Source organism: Paroedura picta, chromosome 6 (assembly GCF_049243985.1).
Source record: "Paroedura picta isolate Pp20150507F chromosome 6, Ppicta_v3.0, whole genome shotgun sequence".
NCBI classification, from domain to species: domain Eukaryota; kingdom Metazoa; phylum Chordata; class Lepidosauria; order Squamata; family Gekkonidae; genus Paroedura; species Paroedura picta.
In genome coordinates, this window is record NC_135374.1 from 63,238,608 (window position 1) to 63,257,785 (window position 19,178).

A 19,178-nucleotide genomic window follows, 5' to 3' on the forward strand; every position below is an offset into this window, starting at 1 on the left:
ACATGTATTTGGTAGCAGCATAATTGAAACTAACAACTATATTAATATTCTTAATTCAAGAGGCAAAAGGCAACATAAGAGCATTTTAAGAGCCAGTCTGGTGTAGTGGTTAGGAGTGCGGACTTCTAAGCTGGCATGCTGGGTTTGATTCTGCACTTCCCCACATGCAACAAGCTGGGGGACCTTGGGCTCGCCACAGTGCTGATAAAACTGTTCTAACCCAGCAGTATCAGGGCTCTCTCAGCCTCACCTACCTCACAGGGTTTCTGTTGTGGGGAGAGGAAAGGGAAGGCGACTGTAAGCCGCTTTGAGCCTCCTTCTGTTAGAGAAAAGCGGCATATAAGAACCAACTCTTCTTAAAGTATTCCATGCATTCTTCTGGATGAAACAAAAGGCGCAGACAGGTCCTCACACAATCCCAGAGATGTTCTGGGTGATTGTTGATAGTGATAAAGGAAACATGCCCTTGGTGTATATGGTTTTTCCTTTTATCACTCCATCTATCCCATAACTGCAAACTTCCCTTCCCAGATCTGCAAGATGACAGGGAACCTCACAGAAGTTAGACGCATGGCAATATAAACAATCCCTGCTGACCGAACTTCTGTGCATTCGTAAACCGTCTTTATTCCATGGGGAGGGGGGAGGAAGAGAACCTGCCGGATTTCCACCTGCCAGGCACCTAACTGTCTGCAGAGCCTCAACTGGAGAGGGAGACGGGGATGCTCGTCTGGAGGGAAAGAAAGAGCTTGCTGGCTGGCGCTTCTCTCTCTCCCTGACGGGAGCGTGGATATCCGACGCCTCTGGCCATGCTCGGGGGCGCTTCTTTCGCCGCGGCTGCCGTCAGCGCGCCCGAGGGAGGAGGCCTGGCCGACCTGGCGAGCCGGTTCTTCTGCCCGCGTGCGAGAAGGACGTCAAGACCGGCTCGCCTTGTTTGAAGCGGCGCCGCGCCCGCCAGCCCAGAAGCGCCACCAGGAAGTCAGCCGCCAGGAAGCCCCCGCCCGCCTGCCCGCCCGCCCGCCTCTCGCTGATACGCCGCAGGGGGCCCACAGTCGCCCCGGCAGGCAGGTAAGACCCCCGACGGCGCCGCGGCGGGACGCGTGGGCTCGGGGGCAAGGCAAGGCAAGGCTGCCGGCGGGAAAGGGCGCGGCGATGCACCTGCTGCGGAGGCTGCTTGAGCCGGAGGGGGGAGAGGGGGTTTCTCGGCTTGTGTCTCAGGCGCCCTCGGGGTCAGGGGTGGGGGGTCCGAGAGAGGACGCCCCAGGCTGCGCTCGCCCTGGCTTTCTTCATCCCCGGTAGAGCCAACCCTGGAGCGAAAGCACCCGAGGCCCCTCTGGCGTTTTGTGAGCGAGTGAATGGGAGGTCAGGGCTGGCTTTCCACGAGGTGAGCTGTTAGGAGGGTACCAGGAGAGAGGAGCACTTTCCCCATAGGCCGTTAAAATATTTCGATCCCTTCCTCTCCCACTGTCAAATAGTGGCTGGAGGCAACTCACAACTGAGCCTCTCCCAGCAAATATAATAATAAAACACTCAAGCGGAATTTCAACGCAAAGGGTTAGGCTTTCTTCCAGTCCAATGCTAGGTCATCAGTTGGTCAGAACATGGCACAGTCCAAATGGCATACTGCGTTGCTGAAACATACCGGCCTCTTTGGATGTTCCATCCTTTTATATTAAAAAAAATCATGCCTTTGTTTTAAAGAAAGTGGGGTAGCATTCATGGGTTTAACCAGTTCCTCCATTCTGTCTTTAAAACAACTCCATGAAGCAGACAAAATGGGTAGCTGTGCTGGCAAGGAAAGAAGCTACCCAATATAACCCAACACAGTTGCCAGTTTTCAAGTTCTCCACTGAAAACGTCACATCAGGAAGGATGATACAAGGAGGAGGGAGACTCAAAAAACTTCAGGCAGACTCATAATGCCCCTTGTTTGATCCCTGTATAGCAGCCTTTTTCAACCTTTTTGTCTGTGGAGGAGCCCCTGAAATAATTTTGAGACTTTGAGAAGTCCCAGAAGTGATGTCAGCTGGCCACACCTCCTGCCATGCCCCCCAGAAGTTGCATGTCACTTGAAATGACCTTACCACCTGTGTTAACAGGCAGGCTTGAGGAGGACTGGTGGGAGGAGAGACAGGATACGGCTTAAGGCGGGAGTAGGCATGCAGGCTCCACCCCCTCCCAGGGGCAGAAACCAGAAGAGAACTCACAATCAGGAAGAGGAAGGGGGAGCAATGGAAGTGGATGGTTCCCTAGTTTGTGGCTGAATCCCTTAAGGCAGCAGGGGAAAGGTCACGGACCCAAGGGGACTACAGCCCCCTGGTTGGGAATCCTTGCCATGTAGGATGCACTGCTCACCTCAGTGGATGCAGGGCACAGCTGGCATCTAGTTGCATATTTAGCCTTCTTAAAAGAAGTAAAACAAAACAAACAAACCCAGTAAGTGAAAACAAAAAAAGTAGTTGATCAAACTGTAGCTTGACACTTGATCAACTGCTGGTTTCTATGTTTTAATCTGAATGGCTTCCATTTTTTGCTTCTTCCAAGAAGGCTGAGAGTGCATTGCAAGCTTCACTCAGTGTCCACTGAAGTAAGCATAGCATCCTACTCTGGATGCCAACAAAGATCATGGTCTCCCGTCCGAGATTTAATTTTTAATATCCAACCAGGTCACAAATTCTGTAGGCAAGGCTGTAGCTACAAATGGACAGGAAGGAAATGGCCCATCCTGAAATTTGCCCTGCCCAACCATATGCCTGACCACTAGAAGAAGAAGAAGAAGAAGAAGAAGAAGAAGAAGAAGAAGAAGAAGAAGAAGAAGAAGAAGAAGAAGAAGAAGAAGAAGAAGAAGAAGAAGAAGAAGAAGAAGAAGAAGAGTTGGTTCTTATATGCGCTTTTCCCTACCCGAAGGAGGCTCAAAGCGGCTTACAGTCACCTTCCCATTCCTCTCCCCATAACAGACACCCTGTGGGGTTGGTGAGGCTGAGAGAGCCCTGATATCACTGCCCGGTCAGAACAGTTTTATCATTGCTGTGGTGAGCCCAAGGTCACCCAGCTGGTTGCACGTGGGGGAGAGCAGAATCGGAGCCGGCATGCCAGATTAGAAGTCTGCACTCCTAACCACTACACCAAATTGGCTCTCACTAGGCTTGTGGTTGCCCCCAGGCATAGGTTTCAGGTTCTATACAGACACATAATGCTGTCCACTTTATTCTACTTCCCCATTACCAAAGAATTTGCCCCTCTAACAAAAAAGTTCTGGCTATGGGCATGTCTGTAGAGTGAAAAACTTTGCACACTACACTGTGTTATTTAGTTAGTTTTAATAAAGTGTATTATAAGGACTTTTATCTCTGAAGTAGATTAGACTAAAATAAAGTAATTTGCCTAAACTCCTGCAATGAAATGAGAATTTGAACCTAGGTCTCTGGTCTAGAACAATCACCATATTGCCTGCCGTCTCTCTCAGGAACCATGAATTCTTAGTTATATATCTGTACCTTGATGGTTAATGCAGATATACAAGGGTATGATAGGTGCATCCTTGTCCTGGTGTTTAGTCCTTCTCAAGAATATTTACAATAATAAGAAATTATGGATGGGGTGTTTTCTGCGGCAGACAAAATTATATACTAGATTTTGTTTTGTTCACATCATATCAAACTTTTCTTTTTTTATGAATTTTACTCTTTATAACTGTGGGCTGCACAATCTGTTATTATTTTTGCTGGTAAGTTTTTGGTCTTGAGGGAACTCAGTGAGAGGAAGGACATGACTCCTAACCCTAAAAGTTTATTTTGGATGAAAGAGTACTGAAGATTTATGGAAATATTTGTAATATTTATTTTCAAACATTCAAGCAGAACGATAAAGGCTTCCACAAGCAATTAGCACTCCTACAACTCTAGCAGCCCATTGAAAGCAATAAAACAATTATAGTCCATAAATGTTCAAGAAATTTCCTCTTACCAACTGTAAATGTGGTGGAGTAGAAAGTTGCTGGCAATCTGCCATTCTTTCAAATTTTACTGCAATTATAACTTAGGTCACTACAGCTAAGCTCTCCGTTCTCTCCCCCTCCCCATTCGAAACCACAAAGTTCTGTTGTTGTTCAGCCACAAGTTTGGTTCTTAATTTATATTTTTCTTTCTGCTTTCAAATGGAAGATTCCTTAAAGAGAACAATTAAGTGCTATTCTGCAAATTACCTTTTCACTGTTCACCTAAATCTTAGTTGCTATCTGAAAATTATAGTCCATAAATTTGCAAGAAATTTCCTCTTACCTACTGTCAGTGTGGTAGACTGGAACATTGTGGGCAACCTGAATCTTTTGAATTTTGTTGCAATTATAACTTCATTGGTTATTAAAATGAGGTCGAAGTGAGATTCTTTAAACTTGAGCCAAAGATGAGAAGAAATAAAAGATTATTTAAGAACAGAAAAACAAACTAGATGGGAAAAGCTGATCTTAAAGGTAAAAAAACTATTTTTTCTAGGCTGTTCTTAGTTGTACCAGAACTCGTGCCAAATAAATCATGTCCCCATGAGTAGTAGGTGAACTTGGAAATGTAAATCCTCCTCACCTGGTGTACCATTTGATGTACCCTACAATGGGATAAGTCCAGAGCCTTATATTCTTTAATTCTTCCACTATTTGATACCAGCATAATTTTCTATACTTTCCAGCACATACAAGTAACAAGAAGATATTGGACTAATTTTAATATTGTTTTTCTTCCTGGTTTCAGAAGCTACAGAGGAATGTGCTTAATGGGAAATAAAAGCTTAGAGTGGATTTTTCCTCCTTTGTTCACCTTTATTGTCTTCTGATAAACTACAATAAATTAATATTTTAAGAGGCAATATATCAAAGACATGTTTCTCTCTTATACCATTTTAAACATATGTAATATACATATCTTTTTTCCTTCTCCCTTTCTTTAATTTTTAATTTTTTAAATTCTTATTATTTGTAATATTCTCTCCCTCACAGTTCTTTCTTTTTTTCTCCCTCTCCCTCTCCCTCGCCATCCTCTCCCCCCTTCTCTTCTTTCTATTTGATCCAGATTTTACTGGATGATATAAAATTGTACTGTTGGTGATATAATAGTTATTATGATGATTATTAGGAGTTTTCTATACTTACACAGCTAGATTGCTTGTTATCTGATATAAATAGGTTTTATGTAAGGATTGAGAAGAAGAATTGGTTTTTATACCCTGCTTTTCACTACCCTAAGAAGTCTCAAAGAGGATTACAATTGACTTTCCTCTCCCCATGACAGACACCATGTGAGATAGGTGGGGCTGAGATAGCTCTGACAGGACTGCGACAAGCCCAAGATCATCCAGCTGACTGCAGGAGTAGGAGGAGTGGGTAGTCAAACCTGGCTCACCACATTAGAAGCTGTCACTTCTAATCTGGCAAACTGAGTTCATTAGTATATGGAAAATGTATATAATATTTTTAAAGAGAGGAGAGCAAAAAGAAGAATGGCACCTGGAACACGTCACAAAGATTAGAAGAAAGAGCAGTGGTGAAGATCAGGAAATCATTGAGCTAATGGAGAAACTATTGCAATGTTTAGTGATTTAAATGCAAGCTATGGTAACTCAGGCAGAACAATCTGAGGAAAGTACCCAGAGGATCATTCAAAAATCCAGGGAAAGAACAAAGAAGAGTATTAAAAATAAGTCAAGAATTATTGGCTGGACTATCAGAAATAAATACAAAATTACAAGAATGAGCATAAGAAATAAGAAAACACAATGGTACACAATAAGAAAGACAAGATTATTGGATTGAGAAAGCAGGCCAAAGAATCAAAAACTTGGAAACTCAATGTAGATCTAATAGTTTGCATTTTACAGGCATATCAGATTTTGGGTGGTTAAATTTGGAACAGGGTTTCCGTGTCATCTTCAGTATTATTAAAAGACTAGTAAAAGACCCCATTGTAAACAAAATACAATGGGCACTAGAATGTAGGGGATAGGGAGGGACAGGGCAGCGTGCGGCAAGGAAGCTAACCTTAGAGAGGGCGGGCGGCGGCGGCGGGGCATCCTTGGCTCCTCGGCGGGCCTTTGGCGGCCATCTTCGATTCCGGCCGGGTCTCTCCAAGCTCCATTTTCAGCAGGCACGGGAGTCCCTGGCAGCGGCGCGCAGGGTGGCTGGCGGGGACTCCCTGCCCGGCGGTCTGACGCGGCGGGAGGCGCTTTGCGCCTCTCGCTGCGTCAGACTGCCGGGCAGGGACCCCCCGCCAGCCACCCTGCGCGCCGCTGCCAGGGACTCCCTTGGCGGCGGCCTGACACGGCGGGAGGCGCTTTGCGCCTCCCACGGCGTCAGGCCACCGGGCAAAGAGCTCCCTCGGACGGTGGCCTGACACGGCGAGAGGCGCTTTGCGCCTCTCGCCGCATCAGGCCGGGAGCAACTGTGAGCCGCGCTGTGCGCGGCTCGCAGTTGCTGGGGCTGGGAATCAGAGGGACCAATCGGCAGGCGCTTTGCGCCTGCCGATTGGTCCCTCCGATTGTCTGTCATGAGGAAGGGTCCAATCCAGACCCTTCCTCATCCCGGACACATCCCGCCCCAGGAGGGCTTACTGTTTTATTTAGTCCGTGGTGCCCGCGGCGCCACGGGCGGTGTACAGACTAATAATCAAGCCCGCTGTACTTAAAATACAGTGGGCGCTAGGCTTTGCGCCTCTCGCCGCGTCAGGCCAGCGGGCAGGGAGCCCCCGGCAGCCGCGCAGAGCGCGGCTCACAGTTGCTTCCTTGTCGGCAGGGCGGGAATCGGCCGGGCCAATTGGAAGGCACTTTGCGCCTGCCGATGGCCCGGCCGATGGTCTGTCCAATCGGCACCCTTCCTCATCCCGGACCGAGCCCGCCCTAACTCCTCCCACTAAGCCTTTACGGCTTTATTTAGTCCGCGGCGCTGCGGGCTGTGTTAAGATTTAAGAAGATTTCCCAGCATTTAAGAAGTTACCTTGAAGTTTATAATTCCAATTCATTCACAAGAAAACAGGAGATGCAATATTAAAGAAGCAAAGGGAATCTCCACTTGAAGTACAGAAAAAGAAGTGCAGGTTTTTTCAGGATCTACCAATAAGCATGTTAAGAAAAAGAAAAATTTTAGATCTCTGATACAGATTATAGAAAATAAATGAAAGACCACTTGAAAATACCTTTTGCAGTAGAGAATACCTATAAAAGGGTAGAAGACTAATCATAACACAGGAACAAGCCAAGTAATTGACACGCAGAGGAACCACACAAGAGAACTGAAGAAAAATCTTCAAGTAATTCAAAGTAAAACTTACAGGCTAAGAATTTAGAAGAAGGCAATGCAGAAAAGGACAAATGGCAACAGCATAGGGATAAAATGGACAAATTAAAAATTGTATCAGTAAATATTCATGGACTCAATTCAACCAGTTTTAAAAAACAAAGTGCAGATGTTTTGTATCTAGAAGAAGAGTTGGTTCTTATATGCCACTTTTTCTCTACCCGAAGGAGGCTCAAAGCAGTTTACAGTCGCCTTCCCTTTCCTCTCCCCACAACAGATACCCTATGAGGTAGGTGAGGCTGAGAGAGCACTGATATCACCGCTCTATCAGAATAGTTTTATCAGTGCTGTGGCAAGCCCAAGGTCACCCAGCTGGCTGCATGTGGGGGAGCGCAGAATCGAACCTGGCTCGCCAGATTAGAAGTCCGCACTCCTAACCACTATACCAAACTGGTTCTCTACAAGAAACCCACATTAAAAAAGAAACATGACTATACTAATATATAATAAAGTATATCTTGTTTCAGTTCAAAATAAGAAGTGTGCAGCTGCTATTTATATAAACAACCCAAATTAAATATACTAGGAGAACTGAAAGATCCAGAAGGAAGATATTTAATCTTAAAAATGCGACTCCTAGAAGGCAAGGTGTACATTTATTTATTATTATCGGGATTTATAAACATGATAGCAATGATGTACATACCAAATGATTTTCAAGGTTAAATTATTTGTGAGGGAAATGCAATTTATGTTAGAGTTTCAAGAGGAAGATGTAATGATTTTTGGAAATATGAATGGAATATTAGATCTAAAGAAGAACAAATCAAGGAATTTTAAAGGTGAAAAAATGTCCTTAAAATATATTTCAGTATTTGGAAATACTGAAATTAGAAGATGCATGGAGGTTTATGCACCCAAAAGGTAGGGATTTTACCTTCTTCTCAAATAAACAGCAGCCATCCAATAGCCTTCCGTACCCCACACCTGACCCCCCCTCCCCTCCTCCTTCCACTTTTCTCTGAGGCTTGGAGGCTGCAGATCCCTGCTGCATGAGATCTGAGATCTGCCCCTGCCGGTGAGTTCCATAACAACTGTCTGCAGCCTTTCCAGGTCTTGGGGGGAGGGGGCGGCCATCCACAGAGTTCTTCCACCCCACCCCCCTAATCTAGTGCCCGTTGTATCCCTGAATGCAATGGGCTTGGCCCCTAAATATAAAAAAGAAGAGCAAAAGATACTTTACAGAAAGCAACCAGAGGTTTCCCCCCCTGGCTCTAGAAAATGTATTAGCTAATTCATGCACGGCCATATGCGGTCAGGGCCCAGTATAACTGAGGGACTGCCTCCCTGCCTATGCCCCCAAAAGAGCTTTACGCTCTGCCGCCACCAGCCGGCTAATGGTCCCTGGCCCTAAAGAAGTTTGCCTGGCCTCAACCAGGGCCAGAGCCTTTTCTGTCCTGGCCCCCACCTGGTGGAATGAGCTCCCAGAAGAGATCAGGGCCCTGACGGAACTAAAACAGTTCCGCAGGGCCTGAAAAAGGGAGCTCTTCCACCAGGCATTTGGCTGAGACCAGGCATCATCAGTCAACATCTGCAGAGCCCCTGCCCCCCTCCCTCCTTCCAAAAATCCACTAAGACTCCTAGACCTGTTTGAATTACTATTTTTTGTTATACTGTTACCCGATTATTATCAGTTAATAATGAATGAATAATAAGAGCTTCTTGTGGTGCAGAGTGGTAAGACAGCAGACATACAGTCTGAAAGCTCTTCCCATGAGGCTGGGAGTTCAATCCCAGCAGCCGGCTCAAGGTTGACTCAGCCTTCCATCCTTCCGAGGTCAGTAAAATGAGTACCCAGCTTGCTGGGGGGTAAATGGTAATGACTGGGGAAGGCACTGGCAAACCACCCCGTATTGAGTCTGCCATGAAAACGCTGGAGGGCATCACCCCAAGGGTCAGACATGACTCGGTGCTTGCACAGGAGATACCTTTACGTTTTCAATATGAATGTTATAGTTATTATATGTATGGTTCCATGTATAGTTTCAGTTCTATGTAAACTGCCCTGAGTCTTTGGGTAGGGCGGTATATAAATATGAATGAATAAATAATCCACATATTGAATGGGGAAGGGTAGGTCTGATTGCTTTATATTCAGGGAAACAAAACTGGTCAGAGATCTAGTAGAAGGGCACAAAGGATGTGAATTAGCAGCTTTCCCTGGAGGGCATTATGCTTCTCAATCACTTTAGTTTAAGCAGGTGCAGAAGACAGCTTTCTGCAAGAAACTGTTTTCTAGTAAACTGCAGCCGCTCTTCTTGCTTTTCCACGAGAAGGAGGAATACAAAATAATTGTTTAGCATTACACTCCACATAAATGCAGTCTGTGGTCCAATTCTAGCCAAACATACTATTTCACCTGCAAAACCCTTCTTTTTGAGGTTTCTGTTCTTCAGCAAGCTGCCATCTGCAAATCATAGCATGAATACCATGAAGTGCACACAGCAGAGATTCTAGTGTATTACTTCAACCGACCTGTCTAGACATTGCCAAGCTGAAAAAACTCTGAACTGCTGCCTATCACTTTAACCAGTTGAGCACTTACATGTCCCAACAAAAAAGGTGGTTTCTACTCTGCCTCAGACTTCAGTAGAACCTTGTTGTGCTTTCTGTGTCTGTTATGCTATGGCTGTAGGCTGCCCTGCTTGCCAAAATACAAAAACAAAAAAGAATTGTGATTGCATGTTTGGCTTTTGTATGGCTTTGTAAAGCTTGCATTCTAGCCTACTGTATACCCATCTATGACTTGAGGAGTCTTAAGGTAATATACAGCATGGTACAAATATAAATATAATCTATCCATAGATTGATGTATTTGACTACTTCATTTATTGATCTAGAAAGACAACTGTGGCTTATATATATATTCACATGAATGATTGGCTCATCTTTGCTTCCAAACTACTGAGGTGTTTTTGAGCATCTACATGTACAATTTCTAGGCTTTACCCTGCTTAGTTCTTGTCTTTTCAAACCTATTGTGCTATGGTTTTGTTTGAAAGAATGAAATCCAAGCATATTAGCATGCCTTCTGGACAGAAAATTGGATATTTTTGAAGGTTTTGCTCACATTGGTGCCATTTTCCTTTTACCAGCCTCTAGTGACTACCACTCCCCCTCCCCACCACAACTCTGGAGAGATTTTTGAGGACACTTTTTAAAATAAGTAATTGCTTTTGTGCTGCAGTGCAATGCATTATGATGATCTTTTGCCATACTCAGCTACAAAGTGTCTAGCTTTTTTACATTGTAGAGATCTAAGATCAGTGGACAGTCAGGCAGATTTTGAAAATAATTGAAGAGGAATAGTAAGGAGCAGTTGCATGACAAATGGAGCAGGGCAGGAATTCTCTGCTGAACTGACCATGTGGACAATATTGCCTCTGCATTCACAGTAGAACTAAAAGCAACACTTAACTGTTGTCATTGTAAAAGGAATCCTATGCCATTTTTTTCATGGCTGTCTCTTTGCAGATATCTTTCTGTGTTTTTATGGTGAATGAAAATGGTTAGGTTTGGAAATTCTTTGAGAATAATAGTGTACATTTAACAGTTTTATTATTGTTTGTTTATTTTATATACCTCCCTTCCTAGCGGCTCAGGGTAGAAACAACAATAGAAACAAACAGAAGTACATTAACTTTAAATAAATATGTTTGTTAATAAAACCATAAAACATTAAGAAGAAGAAGAAGAAGAAGAAGAGTTGGTTCTTATATGCCGCTTTTCCCTACCCGAAGGAGGCTCAAAGCGGCTTACAGTCACCTTCCCATTCCTCTCCCCACAACAGACACCCTGTGGGGTGGGTGAGGCTGAGAGAGCCCTGATATCGCTGCTCGGTCAGAACAGTTTTATCAGTGTCGTGGCGAGCCCAAGGTCACCCAGCTGGCTGCATGTGGGGGAGCACAGAATCGAACCCGGCATGCCAGATTAGAAGTCCGCACTCCTAACCACTACACCAAACTGGCTCTCTTAACATTATTGTCTGTACTTTGTATATTTATCTCAATGCTAATGATAACTGAGGAATGTTATTGCTTCATGATTAGAGTGACATTTTTTAAATTAATGTGCTAGGGAAAAGAACTCACCATTTGCTGTTATGGTTGATAACATCAAGGAAGATGTATAAAGGACATCATTTAGTGTGACATAAGCTTTACTGGCAACTTGGAATTAGCTGAGAGTGGAAGAAGTATTCTCAAGTGATAGGACTAAAATTGGACAGTGGCACTTAAGTAAATGGCTCAACTTCCACCTGGAATTTATTTGATCACATCATTTACACGAGAACAGTGGTAAGTTACCTTGTATTCTTTGAAAAGGCCATTTGGCCTGGTGCATCTCTGATTTCCTGTTTTAAAAATCTATATTCAAATTGTACAGTATACTAAGGGCCATTTCGCACGGCTTCAAAGTAGCACAATGGTTGCTATTTGGAAACGCTACTAATTTGCCATAACCCACGACGTCGTAGACAATCTGCAACAATCCTGAAACCAATCAGCAAAAAGCGCTTCGTTGTGGCACTTTCAGGGGAATCCAGAAAAGTGGATTCACCCTCCGGATAGCGATACACTCCTGCAACCAATCTGCAACAGTAGCGCTAAAGACCTGTGCGTTACCATTGTTGCTGGTTCTTCAAAGTCCCTCCCCCTGGCTCTCTCCTCCAAACTTCCGGCGAAGCGATCGCCATTTTTTTTTCTCCGAGCGAGCGGGGATAAACGCACCGGCGAGCCTCTTTCTGTTTAGAGGCTTCCCTGGCTTCAGTCCTTCACCTTTAGTCATTAAGCACAAACCACTGAAAAGCCCGTTTGCTGAAATAAAGTCCCTTTATTTTTTACAAATAAATTCAGCCGAAAATCGGGCCCATGAGAGGGGGGGGGATTTTTTTTTTATCACTCGAGGCAGCGTGCAAACGATCATACAATCAAACGACAGCTCACATTAGGCAGCTGGATGGGTCTCTCCGTAGCAACGAATCTACCTAGATTCGTTGCTATGGGTCGTTTTTTTTTTTTTTAAACCTTTCTTAAAGGGAAAGGGGCTGTTTGGGAGCATGCTAACGGCTGCCCATTGGCTGCTTGACGGCCAGGGGCGGGACGAGCTTGGCAATAGCGCTTCCTTTCTAGCGATTTCTGCCGAGACCGGAAGCCTGTGGGAAACGCTAAAAAACGCAACTGATTCCACTACAAAGGCAGGTATGCATAATGACGAATTCCACTATTTTAAATGGCGATTTTTCATTCCGCAAACAATTTGCAACAAAGATCCCTGTGCGAAAAGGCCCTTAGTTACTCCAGCCGAAACCCACTGGTTTCAATTGGCTTAGATCTACACAGACCATACTGTTAGTCATGTATTCAGTATAGTCATTATTATCCTTTAAACTCTGAAAATGAACTTGAAAAAATTAACACAATTACTGTGAATTTGTAAAAAGTTGCTGTCCCTGGATAAATACTTATTTCCATTTATCCTTGCTTGTTTATAATCTACAAAGCCATCGTTCTGAATTTCATCCCTCCCTCTGCAAAAGTAAATTATCTTCCCTGGGTTCTGAATACTGCACAGCTCAGAAGCTGTGAAACAACTACAGCATTACTGGTTCAAACCTGGGAGCTGCTGTGACTATCCCATTCAAAGCAGTATTGGGTGGCTGTCACATAACTTCTGAACTGTGTGATTCTGGTCTTCAGTTATAGTTGTAGTTTGACAGAGCTCAGATACTGGGATGGGCAGGGGGAATTGTGATTACTTGAAGATCATTCACCTATTAATATCTCACAAGTGTTCTTGTTGCAAAAATTTAAAAAGTAGTTTTGTAGCATTTTAAAGTTAACTGATTGGCAAGGCCACCTTATCCAGATGCCAGCGTAGGGTCAAGACAGCTAGTCAGCACCCTATGTTATTCCAGCAGAAAAACTATTTTTAAAAACTCTCCAAGGATCTGAGAGCATAGCAACTGCAGTGGATGCTATAGCAACACTGCTGACACCCACCAGACAAGCTGTTGTCTCCAGATAAAGCAATGCACTGTGATCCTGATGTGCCTTCTAAATGTCACTTCCCCCCAAAGAAAGAACAAAGAAGACATATCATCCTGTGTTGTATGAAAAACTGTGAACATAAGAGCTCTGCTAGTTCATACCTGAAGCCCATTTAGTCCACATCCTGTTTCACAGAGATTAAATTGCTGAATATTCCGTGTTTGTTCTGTTACAGGTACAGAGCTTTCATATTTGTCCTGACTTTTATGCTGTATGTTAGTTTCCATTTATCAAGGAAACCAATCAGTATAGTTAAGGTAAGTAACAATTAAATCTTGTTTCCTTATCCTGTTGACGTAAAATCAAGGAAATATATAGTACCTTTCCTACTAGTGCTATTATTGTATGTTGTACATGCAATAAAGCAATAAACCTGTGTATATAGTACAAGCAAAGTAAAACTAGAAAAAAGTGTTCTTAATTAGTCCATATGTGATAATATTGTAGAAAGACTTTAAATGATTCTATGCAACTCTGTAATGTTATAAACAATATGACCATGCATAAAAATTTCACATATGCATATCAAGGTAAATATAATGTAAAATAGTCTAATGGATTAAATATAGAATAAAAATAAGACATTGGAAGCAGCTTGCAAAACTTGTAAAACATTATTCTTGTCACCATCTTAATCATATGTTCAGTAGTTCTATAGAGAGGCCTTAGCTATGTGAGGTTGCCAGTCTCCCCTGACCACCAGAGGACCATGCTCCAATTACTCAACCATTTGCACTCCGTTTCTCAGTGGCAGCTAATAAGGCACACTTTGGCATCGCCCCATTTCATTTTTTTTCTGGTTCTGCATATTTCCTCCCATCCAGCAAACAAAAATATCTACACAGTACAGTAGAGAACATGCCACCCCCTTTCCCCCAAAATGAGTTCCAAACACTTTGTAAGAACATCTAACAATATTATACATAGTATAATAAATTAACAGAATCTCAGCTCCAAATAGTTTATAATAACATTGAATCACCAGAGGTAACAGAAATACCAGAATCATTGTGGCAATTGAAGTTCACAAAAAAAGCCCATACTTAGTCCTAAATGATTGGCTTAGGTCTATTAAAGTTAATTCATACTGAAGTCAGTGGTTCAAGTTATTTGTGATTTTAGAGGAACTTAAGCATGACTTAGTTTACCTCTCTGATACCACAGTCTTTTGTTACATAGAACTGTACTCTTCCGCATCCATGGAAGTAAATGGTCTTAGAAGGGTGTAACTCCGCATAGGTTAGGGCCATTATGTTTCAGTGGCAGAGAAAGGACAATCCTTATCCGCAATTTTTCTCCTCACAAAAGAAGGGACAGAAGTTGTGAGGGGGTGGTTGTATATATTTTGTGTCAAGGCCTTAAACAAATAAATTTAAATTCAGTATCTGTGATTAGCTATTGCATTGTGCAGAAATGATGGAGAGCTGGAGATCTTATTTGTGATGGAGCATGGCATGTATGTTTCTGGATTAGGATCTTAGAAACACGCAGGCAGCCAAGTTTCTCCCTTCATTTCCTTGTGCCATTGATGTTTTAAATACAATAGGACAGCTATTGGAAAAATTGGTTTAAAGCAATCGCCAGCTCATGTTTGCCAAGTGTCATCTTAATGGTCATTTAGAGCCAGACTAGTCTCAGCAGAACTCATAGTTTCTTAAACAAGACATAAAACCGGGGTCACTTTTTGCAAATAACTTTTGCAACATTTATCAAAGCTTTTTGAAGTTGAAAGAAGACTTTTTACTACAAGACCATGCAAATTGAGCTGAATTTTGAAATGTTGCTTAGGGATACCAGGCCATTGTCTATCACCTCCTGAAAATTATGAGGGGGACAAAGCACAGAAATTACGTTGTGTGATGCCCTGATGTTGGTTCTGGGTCAAACTCCACATGAGACATCAGCCCATCACACATCACTCCCGATATTTCTCCCGTTGACCAAGGACAGAAAGCAAGTTGGAAGGCCCATGGCATGGGAAAATGGTAAGCCTAGTATTGATAACAGGGTTTGATTCAATTGTTACTAAGTTGACACAGTGGTGTGTTAGGCTTATTTTGTTATCTGTGCTTTCTTATTTAGGGAGAACTGCATAAGCATTGTAACATTCCACAAGATTCTGAGTTTATCAACTACAAAAAATATGCAGTCTCCAGTCAGCCGATGGAAAAGCCATGTAATAAGTCTAGCAGTGGCTGGGAGCCGTTTGGTGAGTTGTTCTAAAGTACTGTATTTGCTGGTGTATAAGACTACTTTCCCCCCCTGAAAAACATGCCTCCAGGTGGGGGGGTCATCCTATACATCAGGTGCACTTCAGTTGGGATAGACATAGCTGCCCATAGTGGCCTCCTGATGCCCGCCTGGTGCCCATAGTGGCCTCCTGATGCCCGCCCACCTCATTCTATATACCATCCAGTATCGTGCGGCATCCAGCGTGGCCGCAGCGGGTCATCAGCGTGGCTGCGCCAAGCATCAGCAGCGAGACAGGGGTGCCAGCATCTTTGGCGTGACCAGCCCATTCTGCTCCTTGTCTACGCAAAGCTCGCCCATGCGCACTTGTGCACTAGTGCTGGTCACAGGGAGATGCAGCGTATGTAACTATATTTTGAGTGGAAATGTTGGGGGGTCATCTTATACGCCCAGTCGTCTTATGTGCCTGCAAATATGGTATATCTAACAATCCTGACAATATGCAGTGAATTTCAAACTGGAGTACAAAAGCCTATATGGATACTATACGGTGAAAAGAAATAGAGAAAAACATCTCTTCAATAAAGAGTTTCCAGTTAACTTAATTTCTTATTGAATACAGCCAGAGGTACTTTATGACCATATTATGGGTTGTCCATCTAATTTAGTAAGAAATGTTACAAATGTGATGTTCTACACAAATGCCTTTTTAAATCCAGTTTGCATTCATGCTGGAAATCCTTTTGAATATCCACTAAATCCTTTTGAATATCCACTAAATATGGCTATCCATTGTCCATGCCTTTTTTTGTTGTTGTGGGTAAAAAAAAAAAGTCAGTACCTTAATAGATAAGGTCACCAATTGCCCCCTCAGGTCTTAGGAGAGCTGCTCCTCCCCCTGGTACCAATATTCATTATCAGTGAGTACAATCATGGAAAAAGCCCTGTGCTCTTTAGATAGCCTTCTGCTTATAGTGACCTCTCCTAGGATTATCTCCTAGGCTTTTCTCTTGAACGTCCCATCTTCTAGAATGGCCTTCTAGATGCCTTCACTTTTTACATTCAGAAAGCTATATAAGATTATTTTATCTTAAAGTGTATTGGGGGACATTTTCTTGGCAGGCATTGTGTATTGTTTAATTTCTGTCTAGTTTATTGTTGTTTCTGTCTAGTTTATTAATATATAGTTTTGCATTTTTGTAATTTGCTGCTGTTAGCTGTTTTGAGCCTAAAAGGTAAAGTGGGCTATAGATATAGATATTAAAATTAAACCATGTCCTTGAATGCTATTTATAGTTTAAACATTATAATTCCAATCACATTACAAATGTGTTTTTCTAGATAAGGGCAACTACAAAGAATTGTTGGGCGCGCTGGATTATTCCTTCTTGTGTGCTTATGCAGTTGGAATGTATCTGAGGTAAAATCTAATTCTTTTTGTAGACTCTGCTTTATAGTTTTCAGTTGTTAATAATAGGATTGCTCTGATGGAGTTCATCTCAAATTATTCTGAGGATGACTTAAGAATGGAGGAGAAATAGAAAAGATTGCATACAGAAGGAATGAAGAATTGATGTAGCTATTTGTAATAGGAGTGTAGACTTCTCAGTTTCCCTGGGGAAAAGGCACGGGGCTGAAACTTGTCCAGGCCCACACTTAGTAATCTATATTAAATTATCTAAATATGAAATAATGTATATTTCAAAAAATCTTCAATAAATTATTATTAATTGGATTTATAGCCCACTGCTCTTGAAAACCGGCTTGTGGCGAGTCACAGAAAACAATCCAGACAATAAAGCTCATTAAAACCCCAATTTCTAAATATGAAACAATTCCAACAGATGGCAAGAAAAACCATAGAACTCCTTAAAACAGGAAGGCCCTTACAAGGGCAGCATGGGGGAGAACCAAGATGTCTGACACCAAGATGTTCAGGTGCCAATACCATGGATGACCATACCACTTCCTCTAGCACTGGCCACAGCCATAGACCTGGCAGAAGAGCTCCATTTTACTGGCCCTACAGAAGGCAGAAAGCTCTCTGGGGGCCTGGAGCTCCTCCGGGAGCCCATTTCACCAGGTAGGGGCCAGTACCAAAAATGCCCTGGCCCTCGGCAAGGCCAGGCAGGCATCCCTGGGGCCAGGAAAGATCAACAAGTTGGTGCCTGCAGAGCACAAGGCCCTGCAAGGGACAGGGCAAAAGACGATCCCTCAGGTATGTGAGTCCCAGACCGTGAAGGGCTTTAAACACCAAGACCTTGAACCTAATCCATGCCACAAGCAGCAACCAATGCAGCTGCCTCAGCACCGGCTGGATATGGGCCCTCCAAGATGTTCCTGTGAGGACCCTAGGAGCCACATTCTGTACCAATTGTAATTTCCGGGTCAGGGTCAAGAGTAGGCCCGCATAGAGCGAGTTACAGAAATCAGTTGTGGAGGTGACTGTTTCATGGGTCACCGCAACGAGGTGTTCAGGTGAAAGGTAGGGCGCTAGTAGCCGAACCTGGCAAAGATTTTTAAATGCCTGGCTTGGCTGCCTTCTTGATCTGTGTCTCCATAGTTAGCGAGGAATCCAAGGTCACCCCCAAATTCCTTGTTTGCAATGCAATAGGCCCATTATGCGCAGAGTGGAAGGTCTGCATTCGGGGTGGAATGGCGGCGGCTAAAATGGCGGCGGCAATTATGCATGCTGCAGGCGGCAACCGGGTGTAGAGTCAACGTATGCCACCAAAAAAGCCGCGTTAGCAAGATGCGGAAGAAAGTGGAACTTCCCGGGACCAGGGCGCAACCAGAAGCAGCTCCAGAGTAGCTGCGTGCATAATTGGATACTTTGGGTTTTGCCGCCGTTGCGTTCCATCCCGTGCGTAAGCTTTGCTTCTTCCTCCTCCACATTCTCCATGCTGCCATTTCAGCGGCCATGCATAATAGACAGTTGTATCCCTGCCAGGGGGGGAAATCGTGCTGCCTCTTCCAATCCCTTCCTTCCTAGCCACAGTACCTCATCTGGTTTAATTATTTCTTAACTTGGCAAAGTCTGAATCACAGTCAAAGAAAGATAACTTTTTGAGAAGAAAGATGCCATGATCTCTTTCACTGAGAAATGAGTAAATATTTAATTTGAGCATGAAATGAAATACTTCCTCCCCCTTCCTCTTTTTCTCACAATTTTAACTGAATATGTAACTGGTCCATGGTCACGTAATGTGCTTCGTGGTTAAGTGGAGATTTGAACTTTGGTCCCCTAGTCTTAGACCAACACTCTAACAACTATACCACTCATCTAATGCATCTTAGAAGCCAAAGTAAATTCACAGTAAATACTGGCTTCTCAGATATCCTCACCTGCAACTGTGGGAGTATTTGTTTGGTTGACGTAGGGTCCAAGGCAGCACAGTCATCTCATCTCACTTTCTATATTTGGAGAGCCACCGTTATCTCCTCCCCTCTCATGTACAAGCACACAGAAACAAAAAGGGCTATTCCCAGATCTTCCATTTCTTCTTCAGTAAAACTGCAAGTTCCCAGACACCGAAATCACCTGAACTTCCAGTGCATTGTGTGTTTCAGTGATGCACCAGTTGAAAGTAGGGATTTTA

At 43.4% G+C, this 19,178-nt stretch overlaps 1 protein-coding gene across 5 annotated transcripts in view; it reads left to right on the forward strand.

Moving 5' to 3' along the window:
• Window positions 1–19,178, forward strand: part of SLC37A1 (solute carrier family 37 member 1) — a 46,490-nt gene that overhangs the window by 2,858 nt on the left and 24,454 nt on the right. For 2 of the 5 annotated variants that reach the window (XM_077342784.1, XM_077342788.1), the window contains exons 1-5: window positions 656–1,068; window positions 11,417–11,637; window positions 13,565–13,646; window positions 15,472–15,598; window positions 16,921–16,999. In XM_077342784.1, coding sequence (XP_077198899.1) covers window positions 11,582–11,637; window positions 13,565–13,646; window positions 15,472–15,598; window positions 16,921–16,999 — 344 coding nt within the window. In that variant the 5' untranslated portion in view covers window positions 656–1,068; window positions 11,417–11,581. Of the gene's footprint in view, window positions 1–654; window positions 1,069–11,416; window positions 11,638–13,564; window positions 13,647–15,471; window positions 15,599–16,920; window positions 17,000–19,178 lie in introns of those variants that run through there. The other 3 variants (XM_077342786.1, XM_077342787.1, XR_013231955.1) reach the window with 2 other exon arrangements.